Raw genomic sequence first — 27,406 nt, forward strand, 5'->3', positions numbered from 1 at the left:
TTTGATCTTCTCAGATGATTGGGAGTCTCATGTGAAGCAGGTCAGAATGGTTTTTCAGGTCCTGCGTGCTAACTCTTTGTTTGTGAAGGGATCAAAGTGTCTCTTCGGTGTGCAGAAAGTTTCATTTTTGGGGTTCTACTATCGAGATGGATCCAGTTAAGGTCCAAGCCATCCAGGATTGGATTCAGCCGACATCTCTGAAAAGTCTGCAAAAGTTCCTGGGCTTTGCTAATTTTTATCGTCGCTTCATCTGTAATTTTTCTAGCATTGCCAAACCATTGACCGATTTGACCAAGAAGGGTGCTGATTTGGTTAATTGGTCTTCTGCTGCTGTGGAAGCTTTTCAGGAGTTGAAGCGTCGTTTTTGTTCTGCCCCTGTGTTGTGTCAGCCAGATGTTTCTCTTCCGTTCCAGGTCGAGGTTGATGCTTCTGAGATTGGAGCAGGGGCGGTTTTGTCACAGAGAGGTTCTGATTGCTCAGTGATGAAACCATGTGCTTTCTTTTCCAGGAAGTTTTCGCCTGCTGAGCGTAATTATGATGTGGGCAATCGAGAGTTGCTGGCCATGAAGTGGGCATTCGAGGAGTGGCGTCATTGGCTTGAAGGAGCTAAGCATCGCGTGGTGGTATTGACTGATCATAAGAACTTGACTTATCTCGAGTCTGCCAAGCGCTTGAATCCTAGACAGGCCCGTTGGTCGTTATTTTTTGCCCGCTTCGACTTTGTGATTTCGTACCTTCCAGGCTCTAAAAATGTGAAGGCGGATGCTCTGTCTAGGAGTTTTGTGCCCGACTCTCCGGGTTTATCTGAGCCAGCGGGTATCCTCAAGGAAGGAGTCATTGTGTCTGCCATCTCCCCTGATTTGCGGCGGGTGCTGCAAAAATTTCAGGCGAATAAACCTGATCGTTGTCCAGCAGAGAAACTGTTCGTCCCTGATAGGTGGACTAATAAACTTATCTCTGAACTTCATTGTTCGGTGTTGGCTGGTCATCCTGGAATCTTTGGTACCAGAGAGTTAGTGGCTAGATCCTTCTGGTGGCCATCTCTGTCACGGGATGTACGTACTTTTGTGCAGTCCTGTGGGATTTGTGCTAGGGCTAAGCCCTGCTGTTCTCGTGCCAGTGGGTTGCTTTTGCCCTTGCCGGTCCCAAAGAGGCCTTGGACACATATTTCGATGGATTTCATTTCTGACCTTCCCGTTTCTCAAAAGATGTCAGTCATTTGGGTGGTCTGTGATCGCTTTTCTAAAATGGTCCATCTGGTGCCCTTGGCTAAATTGCCTTCCTCCTCTGATTTGGTACCTTTGTTCTTTCAGCATGTGGTTCGGTTGCATGGCATTCCTGAGAACATCGTTTCTGACAGAGGTTCCCAGTTTGTTTCGAGGTTTTGGCGAGCCTTTTGTGGTAGGATGGGCATTGACCTATCCTTTTCCTCGGCTTTCCATCCTCAGACTAATGGCCAGACCGAACGAACCAATCAGACCTTGGAAACATATCTGAGATGTTTTGTTTCTGCAGACCAGGATGATTGGGTGTCCTTTTTGCCGTTGGCTGAGTTCGCCCTTAATAATCGGGCCAGCTCGGCTACCTTGGTTTCTCCATTTTTTTGCAATTCTGGGTTCCATCCTCGTTTCTCTTCAGGACAGGTTGAGTCTTCGGACTGTCCTGGTGTGGATTCTGTGGTGGATAGGTTGCAGCAGATCTGGACTCAGTTAGTGGACAATTTGATCTTGTCCCAGGAGAAAGCTCAACTTTTCGCTAATCGCAGACGCCGTGTGGGTCCCCGACTTCGTGTTGGGGATCTGGTTTGGTTATCTTCTCGTCATATTCCTATGAAGGTTTCCTCTCCTAAATTTAAACCTCGTTTTATTGGTCCGTATAGGATTTCTGAGGTTCTCAATCCTGTGTCTTTTCGTTTGACCCTCCCAGACTCCTTTTCCATACATAATGTATTCCATAGGTCGTTGTTGCGGAGATACGTGGCACCTATGGTTCCATCTGTTGAGCCTCCTGCCCCGGTTTTGGTGGAGGGGGAATTGGAGTATATTGTGGAGAAGATTTTGGATTCTCGTGTTTCTAGACGGAAACTCCAGTATCTGGTTAAATGGAAGGGTTATGCTCAGGAAGATAATTCCTGGGTTTTTGCCTCTGATGTTCATGCTTCCGATCTTGTTCGTGCCTTTCATGCGGCTCATCCTGGTCGGCCTGGGGGCTCTGGTGAGGGTTCGGTGACCCCTCCTCAAGGGGGGGGTACTGTTGTGAATTCTGTGGCTGAATTCACTCCTGTGGTCACAAGTGGTACTGCAGCTTCTGAGCTTCCTCCCTCAGGTGTTCTGGTGAGCTCGTTAACTGCTTCATTACTTAACTCCGCCTGATGCTGCTATCCTTGCTCCTTGTCAATGTTTCAGTGTTGGATCTGAGCTTCTCCTGATTGTTCCTGTTACCTGCTGCTCTGTATAGCTAAGTGCTTTTTGCTTTTTTGTTGTTTTTTTTCTGTCCAGCTTGTCTTTTGTTTTGCTGGAAGCTCTGAGAAGCAAAGGGTGTACCGCCGTGCCGTTAGTTCGGCACGGTGGGGTTTTTTTGCCCCCTTTGCGTGGTTTTGCTTTAGGGTTTTTTGTAGACTTCAAAGTTCGCTTTACTGTCCTCGCTCTGTCCTAGAATATTGGGCCCCACTTTGCTGAATCTATTTCATCCCTACGTTTTGTCTTTTCATCTTACTCACAGTCATTATATGTGGGGGGCTGCCTTTTCCTTTGGGGAATTTCTCTGGGGCAAGTCAGGCCTATTTTTCTATCTTCAGGCTAGCTAGTTTCTTAGGCTGTGCCGAGTTGCCTAGGTAGTTGTTAGGCGCAATCCACAGCCGCTTTTAGTTGTGTTTAGGATAGGATCAGGTGTGCAGTCTACAGAGTTTCCACGTCTCAGAGCTCGTTCTTGGATTTTTGGGTATTTGTCAGATCACTGTGTGCGCTCTGATCGCTAAGCACACTGTGTTTCTGGATTGCCTTCATAACACCTGTCATTAGCAAACATAACAGGTTAGGTTATAAAAAAAATCCCAAACTCTGACCATTTAGCACTGTTCAATCCATCATCCGAAAATGGATGGCATCTGGCACAACTACATACCTACCAAGACATTGCGGTCCACCTAAACTGACATCCCATGTAAGCAGGTCACTAATTAGAGAAGCAGCCAAGAGGCCCATTGTGGTGGAGCTGCAGAGATCCACAGCCCAGGTGGGAGAATCTGTCCACGGGACAACTATTAGTTGTATACTCCACAAATCTGGCCTTTATGGAACAGTGGCAAGAAGAAACAAGTCATAAGAAGTCCTGGTTACTGTTTGCAAAAATCCATGTAGAGGAAATAAGGAGCATATGGAAGAAAAGGATCTGGTCAGATGAGACCAAAGTAGAACTTTTTGGGCTAAATGCAAAGGATTTGTGTGGTGAAGAACTAACCCTGAACATCACACTGAAAACATCATCCCCACAGTCACACATGGTGGTGGCAGTATCGTGATGTGGGGAGGTTTTTCTTCAGCACCGACAGGGAGGCTGGTCGGAGTCGATGGGAAGATGGATGGAGCTAAATACAGGGCAATCCTGGACTAAAACCTATTAGAGGCTTCAAAAGACTTGAGACTCATGGGGCTGAGTACAAATGCACCTCACAATTTTAAAATTTTTAGAACCAGGAATTGCCCTTTTTTCCCAGACTCGTGCCCTTGACAATCCTCCCCTGCCACACACCGCGCTGACATCATACACTTGACTGACTTGACAAATGGTGCATTTATCCTGTAGAAAACCCCAGTGCTCGTCCCTGGCGCCCGCCCTCAGCACAAGGTGTTAAGTGACAGGTTGGTTCCCTTTCATGTATCTACACAGCGGCGTACAACATATATCAGCGCGGCATTCAAAGTCAGTTAAAACAATATGGCTTTTCTTTCTTCACATGAAGGAGACCTGACTTCACCTTGTTAATCAAAGCTGTGCCCTAGAGGGAGGATTCACACCGCGCCGCCGCCGCCGGTATCATTTTCCCCCAAGGTGACCTCATCCGTGCGAGTCTGAAGTTTGCATTTGATACGAGTCTTATACTTTCTCTAAGTCAGTAAAATGAACCAGCTCATCCTGAGATCATCGCAGATCATCCCCAGCTTCCCAGAAATTCCTTCTCTAAACACGGCCCATCCTCCTGTACTGCAAAAACACTAAGAGAGCGTGTCCCCAAAAAATAACATAGAAGCACTAAACCGACCTCTGACATTCGGATACATATGTATGTTGTACAAATACCGCCATACAATGTAAAATAATACCTCCATGCAACGCTCATACTATACAGTCATTGATCACCTATATACTACCGCCATATAATGCTCACACTATACAGTCATTGATCACCTATATACTACCGCCATACAATGCCCACATTACACATTCATTGATCACCTATCTCCTACCGCCATATAATGCTCACACTATACAGTCATTGATCACCTATGTACTACCATCATACAATGCCCACATTACACATTCATTGATCATTTATCTCCTACCGCCATATAATGCTCACACTATACAGTCATTGATCACCTATATACTACCGCCATACAATGCCCACATTACACAGTCATTGATCACCTATCTCCTACCGCCATACAATGCCCACATTACACATTCATTGATCACCTATATACTACCGCCATACAATGCTTACACTATACAATCATTGATCACCTATTTACTACCGCCATACAATGCCCACACTATACAGTCATTGATCACCTATATACTACCGCCATACAATGCCCACACTATACAGTCATTGATCACCTATGTACTACCGCCATACAATGCCCACACTATACAGTCATTGATCACCTATATACTACCGCCATACAATGCCCACACTATACAGTCATTGATCACCTATGTACTACCATCATACAATGCCCACATTACACATTCATTGATCATTTATCTCCTACCGCCATATAATGCTCACACTATACAGTCATTGATCACCTATATACTACCGCCATACAATGCCCACATTACACAGTCATTGATCACCTATCTCCTACCGCCATACAATGCCCACATTACACAGTCATTGATCACCTATCTCCTACCGCCATACAATGCCCACATTACACATTCATTGATCACCTATATACTACCGCCATACAATGCTTACACTATACAATCATTGATCACCTATATACTACCGCCATACAATGCCCACACTATACAGTCATTGATCACCTATATACTACCGCCATACAATGCCCACATTACACAGTCATTGATCACCTATCTCCTACCGCCATACAATGCCCACATTACACAGTCATTGATCACCTATCTCCTACCGCCATACAATGCCCACATTACACATTCATTGATCACCTATATACTACCGCCATACAATGCTTACACTATACAATCATTGATCACCTATTTACTACCGCCATACAATGCCCACACTATACAGTCATTGATCACCTATGTACTACCATCATACAATGCCCACATTACACATTCATTGATCATTTATCTCCTACCGCCATATAATGCTCACACTATACAGTCATTGATCACCTATGTACTACCGCCATACAATGCTCACACTATACATTCATTGATCACCTATATACTACCGCCATACAATGCCCACACTATACAGTCATTGATCACCTATGTACTACTGCCATACAATGCTCACACTATACAATCATTGATCACCTATATACTACCGCCATACAATGCTCACACTATACAATCATTGATCACCTATATACTACCGCCATACAATGCTTACACTATACAATCATTGATCACCTATGTACTACCGCCATACAATTCTCACTCTATACAGTCATTGATCACCTATGTACTACTGCCATACAATGCCCACACTACAGCTGTGCCTCATACTATATGGCGGCTGGTTTTCTATGGTAAAGCCCTATGAGGTCCGGTGCTGGGCCGTGCGGCTGCGCAGTCCGTCTTCTAATGGCCGGGACCTGTCCGCCAGTCCACAGAATGAATCTGCTGTAGCCTAAAGTGTCTCCAGGAGCAAGGGAAGGAGCTGAGGGCACTAGGCCGGGACCTTCCCAAAATTCATTACATTTCCCCTGTCGCAGTCATTTCCCAGTGGCTGCACATTACTATAGGTGTGTCCTCCAGAGCTGCATTCATAATTCTGCTAGCCATCTCTGGAAACTGTGGACAGACCCCCTGAGCTGAGCGCCTGGGATGTAGTGGAACCGTTAGTTCTCTCTCCCTAGATTACTATACACTGCACTGCACTTCTTACAGACCGGCTATGGCTGTCAGGGCATGCTGGGAGTTGTAGTCTCATCGAAAACACTAATTTCAATCTTCTCCCATCGGTTTTCTCCGAATATTTCAGATTCTTCCTACATTCCCAAAGCATACTAAATTAGATTCCTCCGAAAATGGCCCCAGAATGTCTGTATACGTGGAGTCCGCCTAGGGTGGTATCGGGGGATATGCAACCGTTTCCTGCCACAGTGGCCACACTGACCATTCCCTGCCGTACGGTGCCTATATCTGAGAAGGAGCACTGAACACAAATGGAACAGGTTCAGCTCTGCTACATCTATCCCTATCTACAGATACAGCGATCATCATCGTATCCCAATCACACACTCAGCTCTGCTACATCTATCCATATCTACAGCTACAGCGATCATCATCGTATCCCAATCACACACTCGGCTCTGCTACATCTATCCCTATCTACAGATACAGCGATCATCATCGTATCCCAATCACACACTCGGCTCTGCTACATCTATCCAGATCTACAGATACAGCGATCATCATCGTATCCCAATCACACACTCAGCTCTGCTACATCTATCCATATCTACAGATACAGCGATCATCATCGTATCCCAATCACACACTCAGCTCTGCTACATCTATCCATATCTACAGATACAGCGATCATCATCGTATCCCAATCACACACTCAGCTCTGCTACATCTATCCATATCTACAGATACAGCGATCATCATCGTATCCCAATCACACACTCAGCTCTGCTACATCTATCCATATCTACAGATACAGCGATCATCATCGTATCCCAATCACACACTCGGCTCTGCTACATCTATCCCTATCTACAGATACAGCGATCATCATCGTATCCCAATCACACACTCAGCTCTGCTACATCTATCCATATCTACAGATACAGCGATCATCATCGTATCCCAATCACACACTCGGCTCTGCTACATCTATCCATATCTACAGATACAGCGATCATCATCGTATCCCAATCACACACTCGGCTCTGCTACATCTATCCATATCTACAGATACAGCGATCATCATCGTATCCCAATCACACACTCGGCTCTGCTACATCTATCCATATCTACAGATACAGCGATCATCATCGTATCCCAATCACACACTCAGCTCTGCTACATCTATCCATATCTACAGATACAGCGATCATCATCGTATCCCAATCACACACTCAGCTCTGCTACATCTATCCCTATCTACAGATACAGCGATCATCATCGTATCCCAATCACACACTCAGCTCTGCTACATCTATCCATATCTACAGATACAGCGATCATCATCGTATCCCAATCACACACTCAGCTCTGCTACATCTATCCCTATCTACAGATACAGCGATCATCATCGTATCCCAATCACACACTCGGCTCTGCTACATCTATCCATATCTACAGCTACAGCGATCATTATCATATTCCAATCACACACTCAGCTCTGCTACATCTATCCATATCTACAGCTACAGCGATCATCATCGTATCCCAATCACACACTCAGCTCTGCTACATCTATCCATATCTACAGATACAGCGATCATCATCGCATTCCAATCACACACTCGGCTCTGCTACATCTATCCATATCTACAGATATAACGATCATCATCGTATCCCAATCACACACTCGGCCCTGCTACATCTGTCCATATCTACAGCTACAGCGATCATCATCGCATTCCAATCACACACTCGGCTCTGCTACATCTATCCATATCTACAGCTACAGCGATCATCATCGCATTCCAATCACACACTCGGCTCTGCTACATCTATCCATATCTACAGATACAGCGATCATCATCGTATCCCAATCACACACTCGGCCCTGCTACATCTGTCCATATCTACAGCTACAGCGATCATCATCGCATTCCAATCACACACTCGGCTCTGCTACATCTGTCCATATCTACAGCTACAGCGATCATCATCGCATTCCAATCACACACTCAGCTCTGCTACATCTATCCATATCTACAGATATAACGATCATTATCATATTCCAATCACACACTCGGCTCTGCTACATCTATCCATATCTACAGCTACAGCGATCATCATCGCATTCCAATCACACACTCGGCTCTGCTACATCTGTCCATATCTACAGCTACAGCGATCATCATCGCATTCCAATCACACACTCAGCTCTGCTACATCTATCCATATCTACAGATATAACGATCATTATCATATTCCAATCACACACTCGGCTCTGCTACATCTATCCATATCTACAGCTACAGCGATCATTATCATATTCCAATCACACACTCAGCTCTGCTACATCTATCCATATCTACAGCTACAGCGATCATCATCGCATTCCAATCACACACTCGGCTCTGCTACATCTATCCATATCTACAGATATAGCGATCATCATCATATCCCAATCACACACTCAGCTCTGCTATCTCTATCCATATCTACGGCTATAGCGATCATCATCGCATTCCTATCACATACTCAGCTATGCTACATCTATCCATATCTACAGATATAGTGATCATCATCGCATTCCTATCACACACTCGGCTCTGCTACATCTATCCATATCTACGGCTATAGCGATCATCATCGCATTCCCATCACACACTCGGCTCTGCTACATCTATTCATATCTACAGCTACAGCGATCATCATCGCATTCCAATCACACACTCTGCTCTGCTACATCTATCCATATCTACAGATATAATGATCATCATCGCATTCCAATCACACACTCGGCTCTGCTACATCTATCCATATCTACAGATATAATGATCATCATCGCATTCCCATCACACACTCGGCTCTGCTACATCTATCCATATCTACAGATATAGTGATCATCATCACATTCCCATCACACACTCGGCTCTGCTACATCTATCCATATCTACAGCTATAGCGATCTTCATCGCATTCCAATCACACACTCGGCTCTACTACATCTATCCATATCTACAGATATAGTGATCATCATCGCATTCCCATCACACACTCGGCTCTGCTACATCTATCCATATCTACAGCTACAGCGATCATCATCGCATTCCAATCACACACTCAGCTCTGCTACATCTATCCATATCTACAGCTACAGCGATCATCATCGCATTCCAATCACACACTCGGCTCTGCTACATCTATCCATATCTACAGATATAGCGATCTTCATCGCATTCCAATCACACACTCGGCTCTGCTACATCTATCCATATCTACAGATATAACGATCTTCATCGCATTCCAATCACACACTCGGCTCTGCTACATCTATCCATATCTACAGATATAGCGATCTTCATCGCATTCCAATCACACACTCGGCTCTGCTACATCTATCCATATCTACAACTATAGCGATCATCATCATATCCCAATCACACACTCAGCTCTGCTACATCTATCCATATCTACAGCTATAGCGATCGTCATCACATTCCAATCACACACTCGGCTCTGCTACATCTATCCATATCTACAGCTACAGCGATCATCATCATATCCCAATCACACACTCAGCTCTGCTACATCTATCCATATCTACAGCTATAGCAATCATCATCGCATTCCAATCACACACTCAGCTCTGCTACATCTATCCATATCTACAGCTACAGCGATCATCATCGCATTCCAATCACACACTCAGCTCTGCTACATCTATCCATATCTACAGCTACAGCGATCATCATCGCATTCCAATCACACACTCAGCTCTGCTACATCTATCCATATCTACAGCTACAGCGATCATCATCGCATTCCAATCACACACTCGGCTCTGCTACATCTATCCATATCTACAGCTACAGCGATCATCATCATATCCCAATCACACACTCCGCTCTGCTACATCTATCCATATCTACAGCTATAGCGATCATCATCGCATTCCAATCACACACTCGGCTCTGCTACATCTATCCATATCTACAGCTACAGCGATCATCATCATATCCCAATCACACACTCAGCTCTGCTACATCTATCCATATCTACAGCTATAGCAATCATCATCGCATTCCAATCACACACTCAGCTCTGCTACATCTATCCATATCTACAGCTATAGCAATCATCATCGCATTCCAATCACACACTCGGCTCTGCTACATCTATCCATATCTACAGCTACAGCGATCATCATCATATCCCAATCACACACTCAGCTCTACTACATCTATCCATATCTACAGCTATAGCGATCATCATCGCATTCCAATCACACACTCAGCTCTACTACATCTATCCATATCTACAGCTACAGCGATCATCATCACATTCCAATCACACACTCGGCTCTGCTACATCTATCCATATCTACAGCTACAGCGATCATCATCACATTCCAATCACACACTCGGCTCTGCTACATCTATCCATATCTACAGATATAACGATCATCATCGCATTCCAATCACACACTCGGCTCTGCTACATCTATCCATATCTACAGCTACAGCGATCATCATCGCATTCCAATCACACACTCAGCTCTGCTACATCTATCCATATCTACAGCTATAGCGATCATCATCGCATTCCAATCACACACTCAGCTCTGCTACATCTATCCATATCTACAGATACAGCGATCATCATCGCATTCCAATCACACACTCGGCTCTGCTACATCTATCCATATCTACAGCTACAGCGATCATCATCGCATTCCAATCACACACTCGGCTCTGCTACATCTATCCATATCTACAGCTATAGCGATCATCATCGCATTCCAATCACACACTCGGCTCTGCTACATCTATCCATATCTACAGCTACAGCGATCATCATCGCATTCCAATCACACACTCGGCTCTGCTACATCTATCCATATCTACAGATATAGCGATCTTCATCGCATTCCAATCACACACTCGGCTCTGCTACATCTATCCATATCTACAGCTACAGCGATCATCATCACATTCCAATCACACACTCAGCTCTGCTACATCTATCCATATCTACAGCTATAGCGATCTTCATCACATTCCAATCACACACTCGGCTCTGCTACATCTATCCATATCTACAGCTATAGCGATCATCATCGCATTCCAATCACACACTCAGCTCTGCTACATCTATCCATATCTACAGCTACAGCGATCATCATCATATCCCAATCACACACTCAGCTCTGCTACATCTATCCATATCTACAGCTACAGCGATCTTCATCGCATTCCAATCACACACTCGGCTCTGCTACATAATCATTCATTCATGGATTTCTGCACTGCCCTATATGTAAAGCAGAGTGGTCTGTTCTCCCTGGCACACAGCACCTGGGCACATGCCTCCCTATCTACACCCTACTTGGTACAGTCCGTGATTGACACTGATCAGGGTCCGGACTGTACCACTTATCGTCCCCCCCTCTGTACTCCAGAATCCTGCAGAATAGTTTTGTGGATCCTCTCCTTCCCAGAATGGGCATGAGTGGCAGGATATGCCAGGTTGTGCCCGCTCATCTTCTTCATGACTAATGTGTGACGCTCAGAATAGTCAGTGTTCTGTCACCGCGCCGCGGCTCTGGTGCGGATCCTCCGGCAGACACACCGGCTCCAGTTACTGAAGTGAAGACGCTAAAAAACATTTGATCACTTTCATAATGAAATAACTGAGAGGAGTGGGAATAAAATCACCCAGAAGGGTTTATGTACTTACTCACCCACCGAATGGACCGCTGCGTGTAATCAGCCTGGCTCCAGGGGGCTCCTACTCCCCCTAACCCCTTCTCACTAGTCCAGCCTTCAATATCAGTGCTAAAAAGACGCAGATCAGGAGCAAATGTTCTGCAGCAAAATCAGCTTCAAAATCTGCGTCTTACCGGAGGATTTTGTAATTACCGGCAACCACCACTAGATGGAGCTCTCTCTGCATGCTATGTTATTGTTCAGTTCATTTATATAAACTGTATACAGAAAGCTCCCTCTAGTGGTGGCTGCAGACAGAACGTTATCATGTATCTCTGTATACAGGGAGCTCCCCCTAGTGGTGGCTGCAGACAGGATCTTATCATGTATCTCTGTATACAGAAAGCTCCCTCTAGTGGTGGCTGCAGACAGGATCTTATCATGTATCTCTGTATACAGGGAGCTCCCCCTAGTGGTGGTTGCAGACAGAATCTTACCATGTATCTCTGTATACAGTGAGCTCCCCCTAGTGGTGGCTGCAGACAGGATCTTATCCTGTATCTCTGTATACAGGGAGCTCCCCCTAGTGGTGACTGCAGACAGAATCTTATCATGTATCTCTGTATACAGGGAGCTCCCCCTAGTGGTGTCTACAGACAGGATCTTATCATGTATCTCTGTATACAGGGAGCTCCCCCTAGTGGTGACTGCAGACAGGATCTTATCATGTATCTCTGTATACAGGGAGCTCCCTCTACTGGTGGCTGCAGACAGAATCTTATCATGTATCTCTGTATACAGGGAGCTCCCCCTAGTGGTGGCTGCAGACAGGATCTTATCATGTATCTCTGTATACAGGGAGCTCCCCCTAGTGGTGACTGCAGACAGGATCTTATCATGTATCTCTGTATACAGGGAGCTCCCTCTACTGGTGGCTGCAGACAGGATCTTATCATGTATCTCTGTATACAGGGAGCTCCCCCTAGTGGTGTCTGCAGACAGGATCTTATCATGTACCTCTGTATACAGGGAGCTCCCCCTAGTGGTGGCTGCAGACAGGATCTTATCATGTACCTCTGTATACAGGGAGCTCCCCCTAGTGGTGACTGCAGACAGGATCTTATCATGTATCTCTGTATACAGGGAGCTCCCTCTACTGGTGGCTGCAGACAGGATCTTATCATGTATCTCTGTATACAGGGAGCTCCCCCTAGTGGTGGCTGCAGACAGGATCTTATCATGTATCTCTGTATACAGGGAGCTCCCCCTAGTGGTGGCTGCAGACAGGATCTTATCATGTATCTCTGTATACAGGGAGCTCCCCCTAGTGGTGGCTGCAGACAGGATCTTATCATGTATCTGTATACGGGAGCTCCCCCTAGTGGTGTCTGCAGACAGGATCTTATCATGTATCTCTGTATACAGGGAGCTCCCCCTAGTGGTGACTGCAGACAGGATCTTATCATGTATCTCTGTATACAGGGAGCTCCCCCTAGTGGTGGCTGCAGACAGGATCTTATCATGTATCTCTGTATACAGGGAGCTCCCCCTAGTGGTGACTGCAGACAGGATCTTATCATGTATCTCTGTATACAGGGAGCTCCCCCTAGTGGTGACTGCAGACAGGATCTTATCATGTATCTCTGTATACAGGGACCTCCCCCTAGTGGTGGCTGCAGACAGGATCTTATCATGTACCTCTGTATACAGGGAGCTCCCCCTAGTGGTGACTGCAGACAGGATCTTATCATGTATCTCTGTATACAGGGAGCTCCCTCTACTGGTGGCTGCAGACAGGATCTTATCATGTATCTCTGTATACAGGGAGCTCCCCCTAGTGGTGACTGCAGACAGGATCTTATCATGTATCTCTGTATACAGGGAGCTCCCCCTAGTGGTGACTTCAGGAAGCAAAAACATTTATTATTTAATTGTCCCTCTTTTTCTGGGTTTTTGACGCTTTGTATCAGAAAAATCTGAACTATGCCTTGTTTGGTGATTATTATTTACGCCTCAATTATTGCTATAGTTCTATCTCACTGCATGTAATATGGCAGGTGTGTAAGAAAGGGGGATGTCGCCTGCTCGGCCGGGGGCCGTGGTAGCAGTCTGCAGGCAGTTTGCTTACTCAGTGGGAGAGGAGTCTTGGATTACATTGCAGCAGATGACGTACAGATCCTTCTGGGATGCTGAGCTCTCATCCAAACAGGAAGACCGGGAATGACTGGAACAGTGGTATGCATCATGGACTTGTATCACCCAGCTTTCCAACAACCCTGAATGGCCAATATCACTTGAGTTTTGCCATTCAGAACCCTAGGAAAGATGGATGACATCCCCTATTGCCCTTTTTAACACTAAACCGGAAGTGTTGTCATAGTCCTGGAGAATAATCACATTATAACTAGCAAAATGCCGTGTACCGCTACAATGTTACTCTCAATTTCACATCGTCTCTAAAATTTGAGGATATGAAACATGAAGTAAAAGTCCCCCACTGAAGTAAATATGGCGGCTGACCCCACGATTTCCGGCCGTGTACCTTCTGGCCCCCCCAAAATAAAAATCAGGAATGATGCCCATGAGCAAACAGGTAGGGACAGCAAGTGATGCATGAACCAAAGAAAACCATAGTGTGGTGGTGATCAGTGAGTTAGGAGTGGAAACTAGTGTGAAATTCACCTCCTGTGTCATCCACCATGCTTTACACTGCAGCTCTGATCTGTTATTAACCAGGCTTATGAACTGCAGGCCCCCTGATAAAACACATTATCTGATAACTAGCAGGGTGTAAGGGGTCTCTGAGTCAGCTCCTGTCTCTACAGTGGTCTCCACCATGCTTTACACTGCAGCTCTGGTCTGTTATTCAGCTCCTGTCTCCACAGTGGTCTCCACCATGCTTTACACTGCAGCTCTGATCTGTTATTCAGCTCCTGTCTCTACAGTGGTCTCCACCATGCTTTACACTGCAGCTCTGGTCTGTTATTCAGCTCCTGTCTCCACAGTGGTCTCCACCATGCTTTACACTGCAGCTCTGATCTGTTATTCAGCTCCTGTCTCTACAGTGGTCTCCACCATGCTTTACACTGCAGCTCTGGTCTGTTATTCAGCTCCTGTCTCTACAGTGTTCTCCACCATGCTTTACACTGCAGCTCTGGTCTGTTATTCAGCTCCTGTCTCTACAGTGGTCTCCACCATGCTTTACACTGCAGCTCTGGTCTGTTATTCAGCTCCTGTCTCCACAGTGGTCTCCACCATGCTTTACACTGCAGCTCTGGTCTGTTATTCAGCTCCTGTCTCCACAGTGGTCTCCACCATGCTTTACACTGCAGCTCTGGTCTGTTATTCAGCTCCTGTCTCTACAGTGGTCTCCACCATGCTTTACACTGCAGCTCTGGTCTGTTATTCAGCTCCTGTCTCTACAGTGGTCTCCACCATGCTTTACACTGCAGCTCTGATCTGTTATTCAGCTCCTGTCTCCACAGTGGTCTCCACCATGCTTTACACTGCAGCTCTGATCTGTTATTCAGCTCCTGTCTCCACAGTGGTCTTCACCATGCTTTACACTGCAGCTCTGGTCTGTTATTCAGCTCCTGTCTCCACAGTGGTCTCCACCATGCTTTACACTGCAGCTCTGATCTGTTATTCAGCTCCTGTCTCCACAGTGGTCTCCACCATGCTTTACACTGCAGCTCTGATCTGTTATTCAGCTCCTGTCTCTACAGTGTTCTCCACCATGCTTTACACTGCAGCTCTGGTCTGTTATTCAGCTCCTGTCTCTACAGTGTTCTCCACCATGCTTTACACTGCAGCTCTGGTCTGTTATTCAGCTCCTGTCTCTACAGTGGTCTCCACCATGCTTTACACTGCAGCTCTGGTCTTTTATTCAGCTCATGTCTCCACAGTGGTCTCCACCATGCTTTACACTGCAGCTCTGGTCTGTTATTCAGCTCCTGTCTCTACAGTGGTCTCCACCATGCTTTACACTGCAGCTCTGGTCTGTTATTCAGCTCCTGTCTCCACAGTGGTCTCCACCATGCTTTACACTGCAGCTCTGGTCTGTTATTCAGCTCCTGTCTCTACAGTGTTCTCCACCATGCTTTACACTGCAGCTCTGATCTGTTATTCAGCTCCTGTCTCCACAGTGGTCTCCACCATGCTTTACACTGCAGCTCTGATCTGTTATTCAGCTCCTGTCTCTACAGTGTTCTCCACCATGCTTTACACTGCAGCTCTGGTCTGTTATTCAGCTCCTGTCTCTACAGTGTTCTCCACCATGCTTTACACTGCAGCTCTGATCTGTTATTCAGCTCCTGTCTCCACAGTGGTCTCCACCATGCTTTACACTGCAGCTCTGATCTGTTATTCAGCTCCTGTCTCCACAGTGGTCTCCACCATGCTTTACACTGCAGCTCTGATCTGTTATTCAGCTCCTGTCTCTACAGTGGTCTCCACCATGCTTTACACTGCAGCTCTGATCTGTTATTCAGCTCCTGTCTCTACAGTGGTCTCCACCATGCTTTACACTGCAGCTCTGGTCTGTTATTCAGCTCCTGTCTCTACAGTGTTCTCCACCATGCTTTACACTGCAGCTCTGATCTGTTATTCAGCTCCTGTCTCCACAGTGGTCTCCACCATGCTTTACACTGCAGCTCTGATCTGTTATTCAGCTCCTGTCTCCACAGTGGTCTCCACCATGCTTTACACTGCAGCTCTGATCTGTTATTCAGCTCCTGTCTCTACAGTGGTCTCCACCATGCTTTACACTGCAGCTCTGATCTGTTATTCAGCTCCTGTCTCTACAGTGGTCTCCACCATGCTTTACACTGCAGCTCTGGTCTGTTATTCAGCTCCTGTCTCCACAGTGGTCTCCACCATGCTTTACACTGCAGCTCTGCTCTTGTAGCTTGAGCACTAGAACTGGCTGTGGTCTCATTCCAGCTGTTAGGAAATAACTAATAAATCACCGCTCCGCTGTGGATCAGACAGGACATGAAAGCAGCAGGGATTTCCAGGTTGTTGTCCCCTGTGATTGTGGGATTTGTACTCCATGTAGATGGTGTCCAGGGGTCAGCGCTGCTACTCATCGCCTGCTGGGAATGTCACTGCCAGCACTGTGTGCTTGACCCTCCCCACAGTGTGCCTGACCCTCCCCACAGTGTGCCTGAGACACAGTGTGCCTGACCCCCTCCCCCCCAGTGTGCCTGACCCTCCCCACAGTGTGCCTGACCCTCCCCACAGTGTGCCTGACCCCTCCCCACAGTGTGCCTGACCCCTCCCCCACAGTGTGCCTGACTCCACCCCCACAGTGTGCCTGACCCCCCAACAGTGTGCCTGACCCTCCCCACAGTGTGCCTGTCCCTCCCCACAGTGTGCCTGACCCCCCCACCCACAGTGTGCCTGAAACCCCCCTCCCCCCCCCACAGTGTGCCTGACCCTCCCCACAGCCTCGGGGGCACTGGCTGCTGTGGGTCCTGACACCTCCAGGTGGCTCCTCACACTGATCCCTGCCATATACTGCCCTCTGCCACCACCTGGTGGTCAAACAGATGTACAGCACAACACTAAACTGGGAGATTTAACCCTAAACTGACAGGTCGGGGATATTATACCCACAGATGACACACGTGTAGATTTAGGGTCTACAGATCAATAGAAATCTATGGGGTCAGATCCGGAAAATTCATTCGGAAGGACAAACAAGCCGTCATATAACCTCAGCCTCCGTCATATAACCTCAGCCTCCATCATATAACCGCAGCCTTCATCATATAACCTCAGCCTCCATCATATAACCTCAGCCTCCGTCATATAACTGCAGCCTCCATCATATAACCTCAGCCTCCATCATATAACTGGAGCCTCAATCATATAACCTCAGCCTCCGTCATATAACCTCAGCCTCCGTCATATAACCTCAGCCTCCATCATATTACCTCAGCCTCCGTCATATAACTGCAGCCTCCATCATATAACCTCAGCCTCCATCATATAACTGGAGCCTCAATCATATAACCTCAGCCTCCATCATATAACCTCAGCCTCCGTCATATAACCTCAGCCTCCATCATATAACCGCAGCCTTCATCATATAACCTCAGCCTCCGTCATATAACCTCAGCCTCCGTCATATAACTGCAGCCTCCATCATATAACCTCAGCCTCCATCATATAACTGGAGCCTCAATCATATAACCTCAGCCTCCGTCATATAACCTCAGCCTCCATCATATAACCTCAGCCTCCGTCATATAACCTCAGCCTCCGTCATATAACTGGAGCCTCAATCATATAACCTCAGCCTCCGTCATATAACCTCAGCCTCCGTCATATAACCTCAGCCTCTGTCATATAACTGCAGCCTCCGTCATATAACTGCAGCCTCCATCATATAACCTCAGCCTCCATCATATAACCTCAGCCTCCATCATATAACCTCAGCCTCCGTCATATAACCTCAGCCTCCATCATATAACCTCAGCCTCCGTCATATAACTGGAGCCTCAATCATATAACCTCAGCCTCCATCATATAACCTCAGCCTCCATCATATAACTGGAGCCTCAATCATATAACCTCAGCCTCCATCATATAACCTCAGCCTCCATCATATAACCTCAGCCTCCGTCATATAACCTCAGCCTCCATCATATAACCTCAGCCTCCATCATATAACCGCAGCCTTCATCATATAACCTCAGCCTCCGTCATATAACCTCAGCCTCCGTCATATAACTGCAGCCTCCATCATATAACCTCAGCCTCCATCATATAACTGGAGCCTCAATCATATAACCTCAGCCTCCGTCATATAACCTCAGCCTCCATCATATAACCTCAGCCTCCGTCATATAACCTCAGCCTCCGTCATATAACTGGAGCCTCAATCATATAACCTCAGCCTCCGTCATATAACCTCAGCCTCCGTCATATAACTGCAGCCTCCATCATATAACCTCAGCCTCCATCATATAACCTCAGCCTCCATCATATAACCTCAGCCTCCGTCATATAACCTCAGCCTCCATCATATAACCTCAGCCTCCGTCATATAACTGGAGCCTCAATCATATAACGTCAGCCTCCGTCATATAACCTCAGCCTCCGTCATATAACCTCAGCCTCCATCATATAACCTCAGCCTCCATCATATAACCTCAGCCTCCATCATATAACTGGAGCCTCAATCATATAACCTCAGCCTCCGTCATATAACCTCAGCCTCCGTCATATAACTGCAGCCTCCATCATATAACCTCAGCCTCCATCATATATCCTCAGCCTCCATCATATAACCTCAGCCTCAATCATATAACCTCAGCCTCCATCATATAACCTCAGCCTCCATTATATAACCTCAGCCTCCGTCATATAACCGCAGCCTCCATCATATAACTTCAGCCTCCGTCATATAACCGCAGCCTCCGTCATAGCCCATAGAATGTAAGTCCGCAAGGACAGGGTCCTCTCCCCTCTGTACCAGTCTGTCACTGTAAACCTGTTTACTGTAAATGATATCTATAACCCTGTATGTAACTCCTTTCTCATGTACAGCACCATGGAATTAATGGTGCTATATAAATAAATACGGTAGTAATAATAATAATAATAATAATAATAACCTCATCCTCCATCATATAACCACAGCCTCAGTCATATACTTTAGCCTCCATCATATAACCTCATCCTCCATCATATAACCTGAGCCTCCGTCATATAACCTCAGCCTCCATCATATAACCTGAGCCTCCATCATATAACCGCAGCCTCCGTCATATAACCTGAGCCTCCGTCATATAACCTCAGCCTCCGTCATATAACTGCAGCCTCCATCATATAACCTCAGCCTCCATCATATAACCGCAGCCTCCGTCATATAACCTGAGCCTCCGTCATATAACCTTAGCCTCCGTCATATAACTGCAGCCTCCGTCATATAACCTCAGCCTCCATCATATAACCTCAGCCTCCATCATATAACCGCAGCCTCCGTCATATAACCTGAGCCTCCGTCATATAACCTGAGCCTCCATCATATAACCGCAGCCTCCGTCATATAACCTCAGCCTCCATCATATAACCTCAGCCTCCATCATATAACCGCAGCCTCCGTCATATAACCTGAGCCTCCATCATATAACCTCAGCCTCCGTCATATAACTGCAGCCTCCGTCATATAACCTCAGCCTCCGTCATATAACCGCAGCCTCTGTCATATAACTGCAGCCTTTGTCATATAACCTCAGCCTCCGTCATGTAACCTCAGCCTCCATCATATAACCTCAGCCTCCGTCATATAACCTCAGCCTCCGTCATATAACCGCAGCCTCTGTCATATAACTGCAGCCTTTGTCATATAACCTCAGCCTCCGTCATGTAACCTCAGCCTCCATCATATAACCTCAGCCTCCATCATATAACCTCTGCCTCCGTCATGTAACCACAGCCTCCGTCATATAACCTGAGCCTCCGTCATATAACCTTAGCCTCCGTCATATAACTGCAGCCTCCGTCATATAACCTCAGCCTCCATCATATAACCTCAGCCTCCATCATATAACCGCAGCCTCCGTCATATAACCTGAGCCTCCGTCATATAACCTGAGCCTCCATCATATAACCGCAGCCTCCGTCATATAACCTCAGCCTCCATCATATAACCTCAGCCTCCATCATATAACCGCAGCCTCCGTCATATAACCTGAGCCTCCATCATATAACCTCAGCCTCCGTCATATAACTGCAGCCTCCGTCATATAACCTCAGCCTCCGTCATATAACCGCAGCCTCTGTCATATAACTGCAGCCTTTGTCATATAACCTCAGCCTCCGTCATGTAACCTCAGCCTCCATCATATAACCTCAGCCTCCGTCATATAACCTCAGCCTCCGTCATATAACCGCAGCCTCTGTCATATAACTGCAGCCTTTGTCATATAACCTCAGCCTCCGTCATGTAACCTCAGCCTCCATCATATAACCTCAGCCTCCATCATATAACCTCTGCCTCCGTCATGTAACCACAGCCTCCATCATATAACCTCAGCCTCCATCATACAGTTAGGTCCATATATATTTGGACAGAGACAACATTTTTCTAATTTTGGTTATAGACATTACCACAATGAATTTTAAACAAAACACTTCAGATGCAGTTGAAGTTCAGACTTTCAGCTTTCATTTGAGGGGATCCACATTAAAATTGAATGAAGGGTTTAGGAGTTTCAGCTCCTTAACATGTGCCACCCTGTTTTTAAAGGGACCAAAAGTAATTGGACAATTGACTCCAAGGCTATTTCATGGACCGGGGTGGGCAATCCCTTCGTTATGTCATTCTCAATTAAGCAGATAAAAGGCCTGGAGTTGATTTGAGGTGCGGTTCTTGCATTTGGAAGGTTTTGCTGTGAAGTAAACATGCGGTAAAGGAGCTCTCCATGCAGGTGAAACAAGCCATCATTAAGCTGCGAAAACAGAAAAACCCATCCGAGAAATTGCTACAATATTAGGAGTGGCAAAATCTACAGTTTGGTACATCCTGAGAAAGAAAGAAAGCACTGGTGAACTCATCAATGCAAAAAGACCTGGGCGCCCATGGAAGACAACAGTGGTGGATGATCGCAGAATAATCTCCATGGTGAAGAGAAACCCCTTCACAACAGCCGACCAAGTGACCAACACTCTCCAGGAGGTCGGCGTATCAATATCCAAATCTACCATAAAGAGAAGACTGCATGAAAGTAAATACAGAGGGTTCACTGCACGGTGCAGCCACTCATAAGCATCAAGAATAAAAAGGCTAAAAAACATCTAAAAAAGCCGCACAGTTCTGGAAGAACATTCTTTGGACAGATGAAACCAAGATCAACCTCTACCAGAATGATGGAAAGAGAAAAGTATGGTGAAGGCGAGGTACAGCTCATGATCCAAAGCATACCACATCATCTGTAAAACACGGTGGAGGCAGTGTGATGGCGCGGGCATGCATGGCTGCCAGTGGCACTGGGTCACTAGTGTTTATTGATGATGTGACACAGGACAGAAGCAGCCGAATGAATTCTGAGGTCTTCAGAGCCGCCATAAAGCCAAAGCAATCCAGGAGTTTATTAAAGCAAAGAAGTGGAATATTCTTGAATGGCCAAGTCAGTCATCTGATCTCAACCCAACTGAGCAGCATTTCACTTGTTAAAGATTAAACTTCAGACAGAAAGGCCACAAACAAACAGCAACTGAAAACCACTGCAGTGAAGGCCTGGAGGAGCATCAAAAAGGAGGAAACACAGCGTCTGGTGATGTCCATGAGTTCAAGACTTCAGGCAGTCATTGCCCACAAAGGGTTTTCAACCAAGTACTAGAAATGAACATTTTATTTCAAATTATTGAATCTGTCCAATTACTTTTGGTCCCTTTAAAAACAGGGTGGCACATGTTAAGGAGCTGAAACTCCTAAACCCTTCATTCAATTTTAATGTGGATCCCCTCAAATGAAAGCTGAAAGTCTGAACTTCAACTGCATCTGAATTGTTTTGTTTAAAATTCATTGTGGTAATGTCTATAACCAAAATTAGAAAAATGTTGTCTCTGTCCAAATATATATGGACCTAACTGTATAACCGCAGCCTCCGTCATATAACTGCAGCCTCAATCATATAACTGCAGCCTCCATCATTTAAACTCAGCTTCCGTCATATAACCTGAGCCTCTGTCATATAACTGCAGCCTCCGTCATATAACCTCAGCCTCCGTCATATACCCTGAGCCTCCGTCATATAACTGCAGCCTCCATCATATAACCTCAGCCTCCGTCATATAACCTGAGCCTCTGTCATATAACCTGAGCCTCTGTCATATAACTGCAGCCTCCGTCATATAACCTCAGCCTCCATCATATAACCGCAGCCTCCGTCATATAACTGCAGCCTCCATCATATAACTGCAGCCTCCATCATATAACTGCAGCCTCCATCATATACCCTGAGCCTCCATCATATAACTGCAGCCTCCATCATATAACTGCAGCCTCCATCATTTAAACTCAGCCTCCGTCATATAACCTGAGCCTCTGTCATATAACTGCAGCCTCCGTCATATAACCTCAGCCTCCATCATATAACCTCAGCCTCCGTCATATAACCTGAGCCTCTGTCATATAACCTGAGCCTCTGTCATATAACTGCAGCCTCCGTCATATAACCTCAGCCTCCGTCATATACCCTGAGCCTCCGTCATATAACCTCAGCCTCCGTCATATACCCTGAGCCTCCGTCATATAACCTCAGCCTTCATCATGTAACCGCAGCCTCCGTCATATAACCGCAGCCTCCATCATATAACCGCAGCCTCCGTCATGTAACCACGGACCTGTTTGCTTTCTCATCCTTTTCTACAGACACAAGACAAGTTCAGACATCTCCTTCGTGGTCATATGACCAGTCTTATCAGTACCTGGGATCCATTGCCACGCCGTCAGTCCACCCGGCCACCCCCATCTCGCCCGGACGTGCCAGCGGGATGACGTCCCTCAGCGCCGAGCTCTCCAGCCGTTTATCAGGTACCAAGAAAACTCTACAGAAAACTTCTGCAACTTTCCAATATATTTTTTTGGTTCATTTTGTTATAATTTCTAATATATCTGTTTGCTGTCAGCGAAAGAGTGAATCTGTACAGAGCACTCCAGGCGAGAGGATGTAACCAGTCTAGATAAAGCTCTGTGAGCGAAATATCAGAGATGAGCAAATCTAGATAAAGCTCTGTGAGCGAAATATCAGAGATGAGCAAATCTAGATAAAGCTCTGTGAGCAAAATGTTAGAGATGAGCAAATCTAGACTACATCTACGAGCGAAATGTTAAAAATGAGGAAATCTAGACAATGCTCTGTGAGCAAAGTGTTAGAAATTAGCAAATCTAGACAATGCTCTGTGAACGAAAAGCTAGAGACATTAGGACGTTGGTCCCCCAGGACAGGGCGTTAGGGTAGCACTGGCACTGCATCGGTCATGCCCCTATTATAGGACGGTGGACCCCCCATGTCAGGGCGTTAGGGTAGCACTGGCGCAGCAATGGTCATGCCCCTATTATAGGACAGTGGTCTCCCCCACCAGGGCAGGGGGTTAGGGTAGCACTGGCGCGGCAATGGTCATGCCCCTATTATAGGACAGTGGTCTCCCCCACCAGGGCAGGGCGTTAGGGTAGCACTGGCACGGCATCGGTCATGCCCCTATTATAGGACAGTGGTCTCCCCCACCAGGGCAGGGCGTTAGGGTAGCACTGGCACGGCATCGGTCATGTCCCTATTATAGGACAGTGGTCTCCCCCCACCAGGGCAGGGCGTTAGGGTAGCACTGGCATGGCATCGGTCATGCCCCTATTATAGGACAGTGGTCTCCCCCCACCAGGGCAGGGCGTTAGGGTAGCACTGGCGCGGCAATGGTCATGCCCCTATTATAGGACAGTGGCCTCCCCCCACCAGGGCAGGGCATTAGGGTAGTACTGGCGCGGCATCGGTCATGCAGCCATCAGACTCTTATATGATTCCTCCATGTAACGTAACAGGCGGTAGATACAATCCATCTATTGTTTGCGCCTTTGATATTGTAGGATTGTATCCCCCCCACCCCCACAAAAAAATCCTGCACTATAGACTGGAACTAAAAAATCCTCCGTTGGCAGACAGAACGCCACACCTTGTCTGCGCAGCTCGTCTCACCTGGGGGCTTGTTTGTTTTGAGCTCACAATAGCGAGCACGGCTGCCAAGTCCTGAGCTGACGGCACAGTCACTGAACTGATGCCCACCATCCTACCAAGTATGGGGGGCACAAATTATTCTCTGAGCCGCAGGTTTTAATGTCTGGTCGGGGCCTCCTGGCTCGTTAAAGCACTTCCAGGGTTAATTAGTTAGCACAGCGGTAATTCTTGCATTGCTAATGGCTTTGACGGTTTCCGCTTGTTTTGCGATCACAAGGCCGGAGTGTAGGAAGAAGACTCCTGAGCGTAGCGTTAAGGTGGGACACGCACCGTCATGGCAGACGTTCCCGATCCGTCAGCAGTCGGAGTTTTAATATATGTTACCCCTTTAATTTTTGCGTGATTTCCAATTTCTGACTCCCTAGCCGATGGGGAAACAACAATTCTCAGCATGGCTTGACATCCTTCAGCCACTTATAGACGATCGGTGGAACTGATCGATTACATTTTGAAGGAAAAGCCTTTTAATGTTATGTTTGTATGGTTTTGCTGGAAGTTGTAGTTTCCCACCAGTTGAAGATCCTGAGGTTGGAGCTGGTGGCATTTTCTATTAGTGATGGAATAACTCTATTTTCTTTACGTTACGCAGGGGCTTCCGACCTGACCGCATTCAGTGACCCTCGAGTCGGGATAGATCGTCAGTTCTCCACCCTGTCCTCCATTTCCGATCCGCGCATGCACTATCCTGGAGCGTTTACATATACTCCGACCCCGGTGTCCTCGGGCATAGGAATAAGTATGTCAGCCATGACCAGCGCTACCAGATACCACTACCTACCACCTCCATATCCCGGATCTTCTCAACCTCAAGGAAGCCCATTCCAGGCCAGCTCGCCTTCCTACCTCTACTACGGCACATCGGCCGGGTCCTACCAGTTTCCCATGATGTCCGGAGGAGACCGCTCGCCACCTCGCATCCTTCCTCCTTGCACTAACGCTTCCACAGGGTCGGCCCTCCTCAACCCCAACCTCCCGAACCAAAACGACGTGGTCGAGACCGAAGGAAGCCACAGCAATTCTCCAACCAGTATGGGGACCACGCCAAGGTTGGAGGAAGCAGTGTGGAGACCCTACTGAAGAACATCAAGACGTGAAGCTTTAAGAAGTCTACACGTGAGTTCACGTACGTACACGGGTGTCACGGAGGGTTCGAAAGAAGGATCCCATCTCTCGATGCTGTGAAGCCAACTGGATGGAGGTCAATGAATTTCACGTCTTTGCGTTGAGGACCTAACAGAGATACATTTCCAATATGTAGTCCGGATGGAGAAACTTACATTGACATCCTCCTAGAAATTTGGAATTTTCGGAACGTTTCACTGTATCCATGTAAAAGTCTAGAAACATTCTCCCATCGCGAAACTGTACATTTATGATTACTCAGTGGAACTCGCTGGTTTTAATGACTCCAAATACAAAACTAACGTTGCCCCCTTATTTCCGGCACCTTGAGACTTTTCTCCGCTTTCTTTTATTTTATAGCTTCCAGGTATATTTTATGTTTTTTTACATATTTTTTTTGTATTGTACTTTATGTTGATTCTTTTTTTTTTAAATATTGGGCAGTGATATGTAATTATTTCAGTAGCAGCGCCCGCCCCCGAGGAGTCCCAGTTTTATTTATGTATAGTATTCAAGGCTTTTTTTTTTATATATATATATATAATTATTATCCCAGTTATATAAGGATGTTGTTTACATTTTGAAATTTTGGGGAAATTTCAGGTTTCTTTTTTTTTTATGGTCCTTTCCCCCCCTCAGGTCCATTTGCGATCGTATTTATACAATATTGGATTGATGGATACATGAATTGTGTTGTGTTCTGGAGGATGAGATCGGGAAAGAGAGATTGGCGATTCATAACGATGCGTTCCCCTCCTTGAATTTTGGGGGTTCTTGGCCCCATCGTCGGTGATGGAGATGAGTATAGGACTCATAGGGTTAAAATGGCCCACCAGTCTGAACACGCTCTTCCATGGTGGTGGGGACTAGTCTCAATTTGGCTCATGACATCACTCAGAAGGTCACTTGGTTCAGCTCACTGATTTTGGGGGGGTAAATTTGCAGGGACCTTTTGATATATCCTATATCCTGATAAGTACCCCCCCCCATTGGGGCCATGCCAAAATGCAGAAGCCTAACCCATTACATTCACCCCTTAAAGAGAAACTATTATCAGAAAAAAAAACCTTTTGTTTGTGTTTTAAAGTTTGTTGTTTTTTTTTTTATATTTTTGCAATGTTTTTTTCCATATCACAATCTGTAATAAAATTAAAAAAATAATAATAATAATTCTTGCATTTCTCACATTGGACACCCGGGATGTATTTTTTAGACTCTAACTTCCTGTTTCAGGAAATAACACACGCACATTAGCAGCAAGGGTAGGATCTTTTGTATTGAAGCTTCTAATGAGCGTGTGCAAAGGTCATTGAGAAAGGAGGGAGGGAGCAGCTGAGCTGTATTATCATCGCCTATTGTGATTGGTGGATCCTGTGTTATCAGCTATATTACCTGTCATTGTAATCCTGCCTCTGATGATAATGTGCCTGCTGAAAACCCTTTCTTTAAAGACAGGACATCTGAGTCTAAAAAAAAAAATAGCACAATTACTAATTTGTTTATTATTTTATTAATAAAGATCAAGATATGAAGAAATATATTATT

General features: G+C 46.2%; 1 protein-coding gene across 1 annotated transcript in view; it reads left to right on the plus strand.

Annotated features, from left to right (window-relative positions):
• Positions 1-27,003, plus strand: part of RUNX1 (RUNX family transcription factor 1) — a 121,004-nt gene extending 94,001 nt beyond the window's left edge. The window contains exons 5-6 of the mRNA XM_069760781.1: positions 23,383-23,544; positions 25,329-27,003. Coding sequence (XP_069616882.1) covers positions 23,383-23,544; positions 25,329-25,816 — 650 coding nt within the window. The 3' untranslated portion in view covers positions 25,817-27,003. The remainder of the gene's footprint in view (positions 1-23,382; positions 23,545-25,328) is intronic.
• Positions 27,004-27,406: the final 403 nt, after the last annotated feature.

The sequence above is a fragment of the Ranitomeya imitator genome, chromosome 3, assembly GCF_032444005.1.
Source record: "Ranitomeya imitator isolate aRanImi1 chromosome 3, aRanImi1.pri, whole genome shotgun sequence".
Taxonomy (NCBI): domain Eukaryota; kingdom Metazoa; phylum Chordata; class Amphibia; order Anura; family Dendrobatidae; genus Ranitomeya; species Ranitomeya imitator.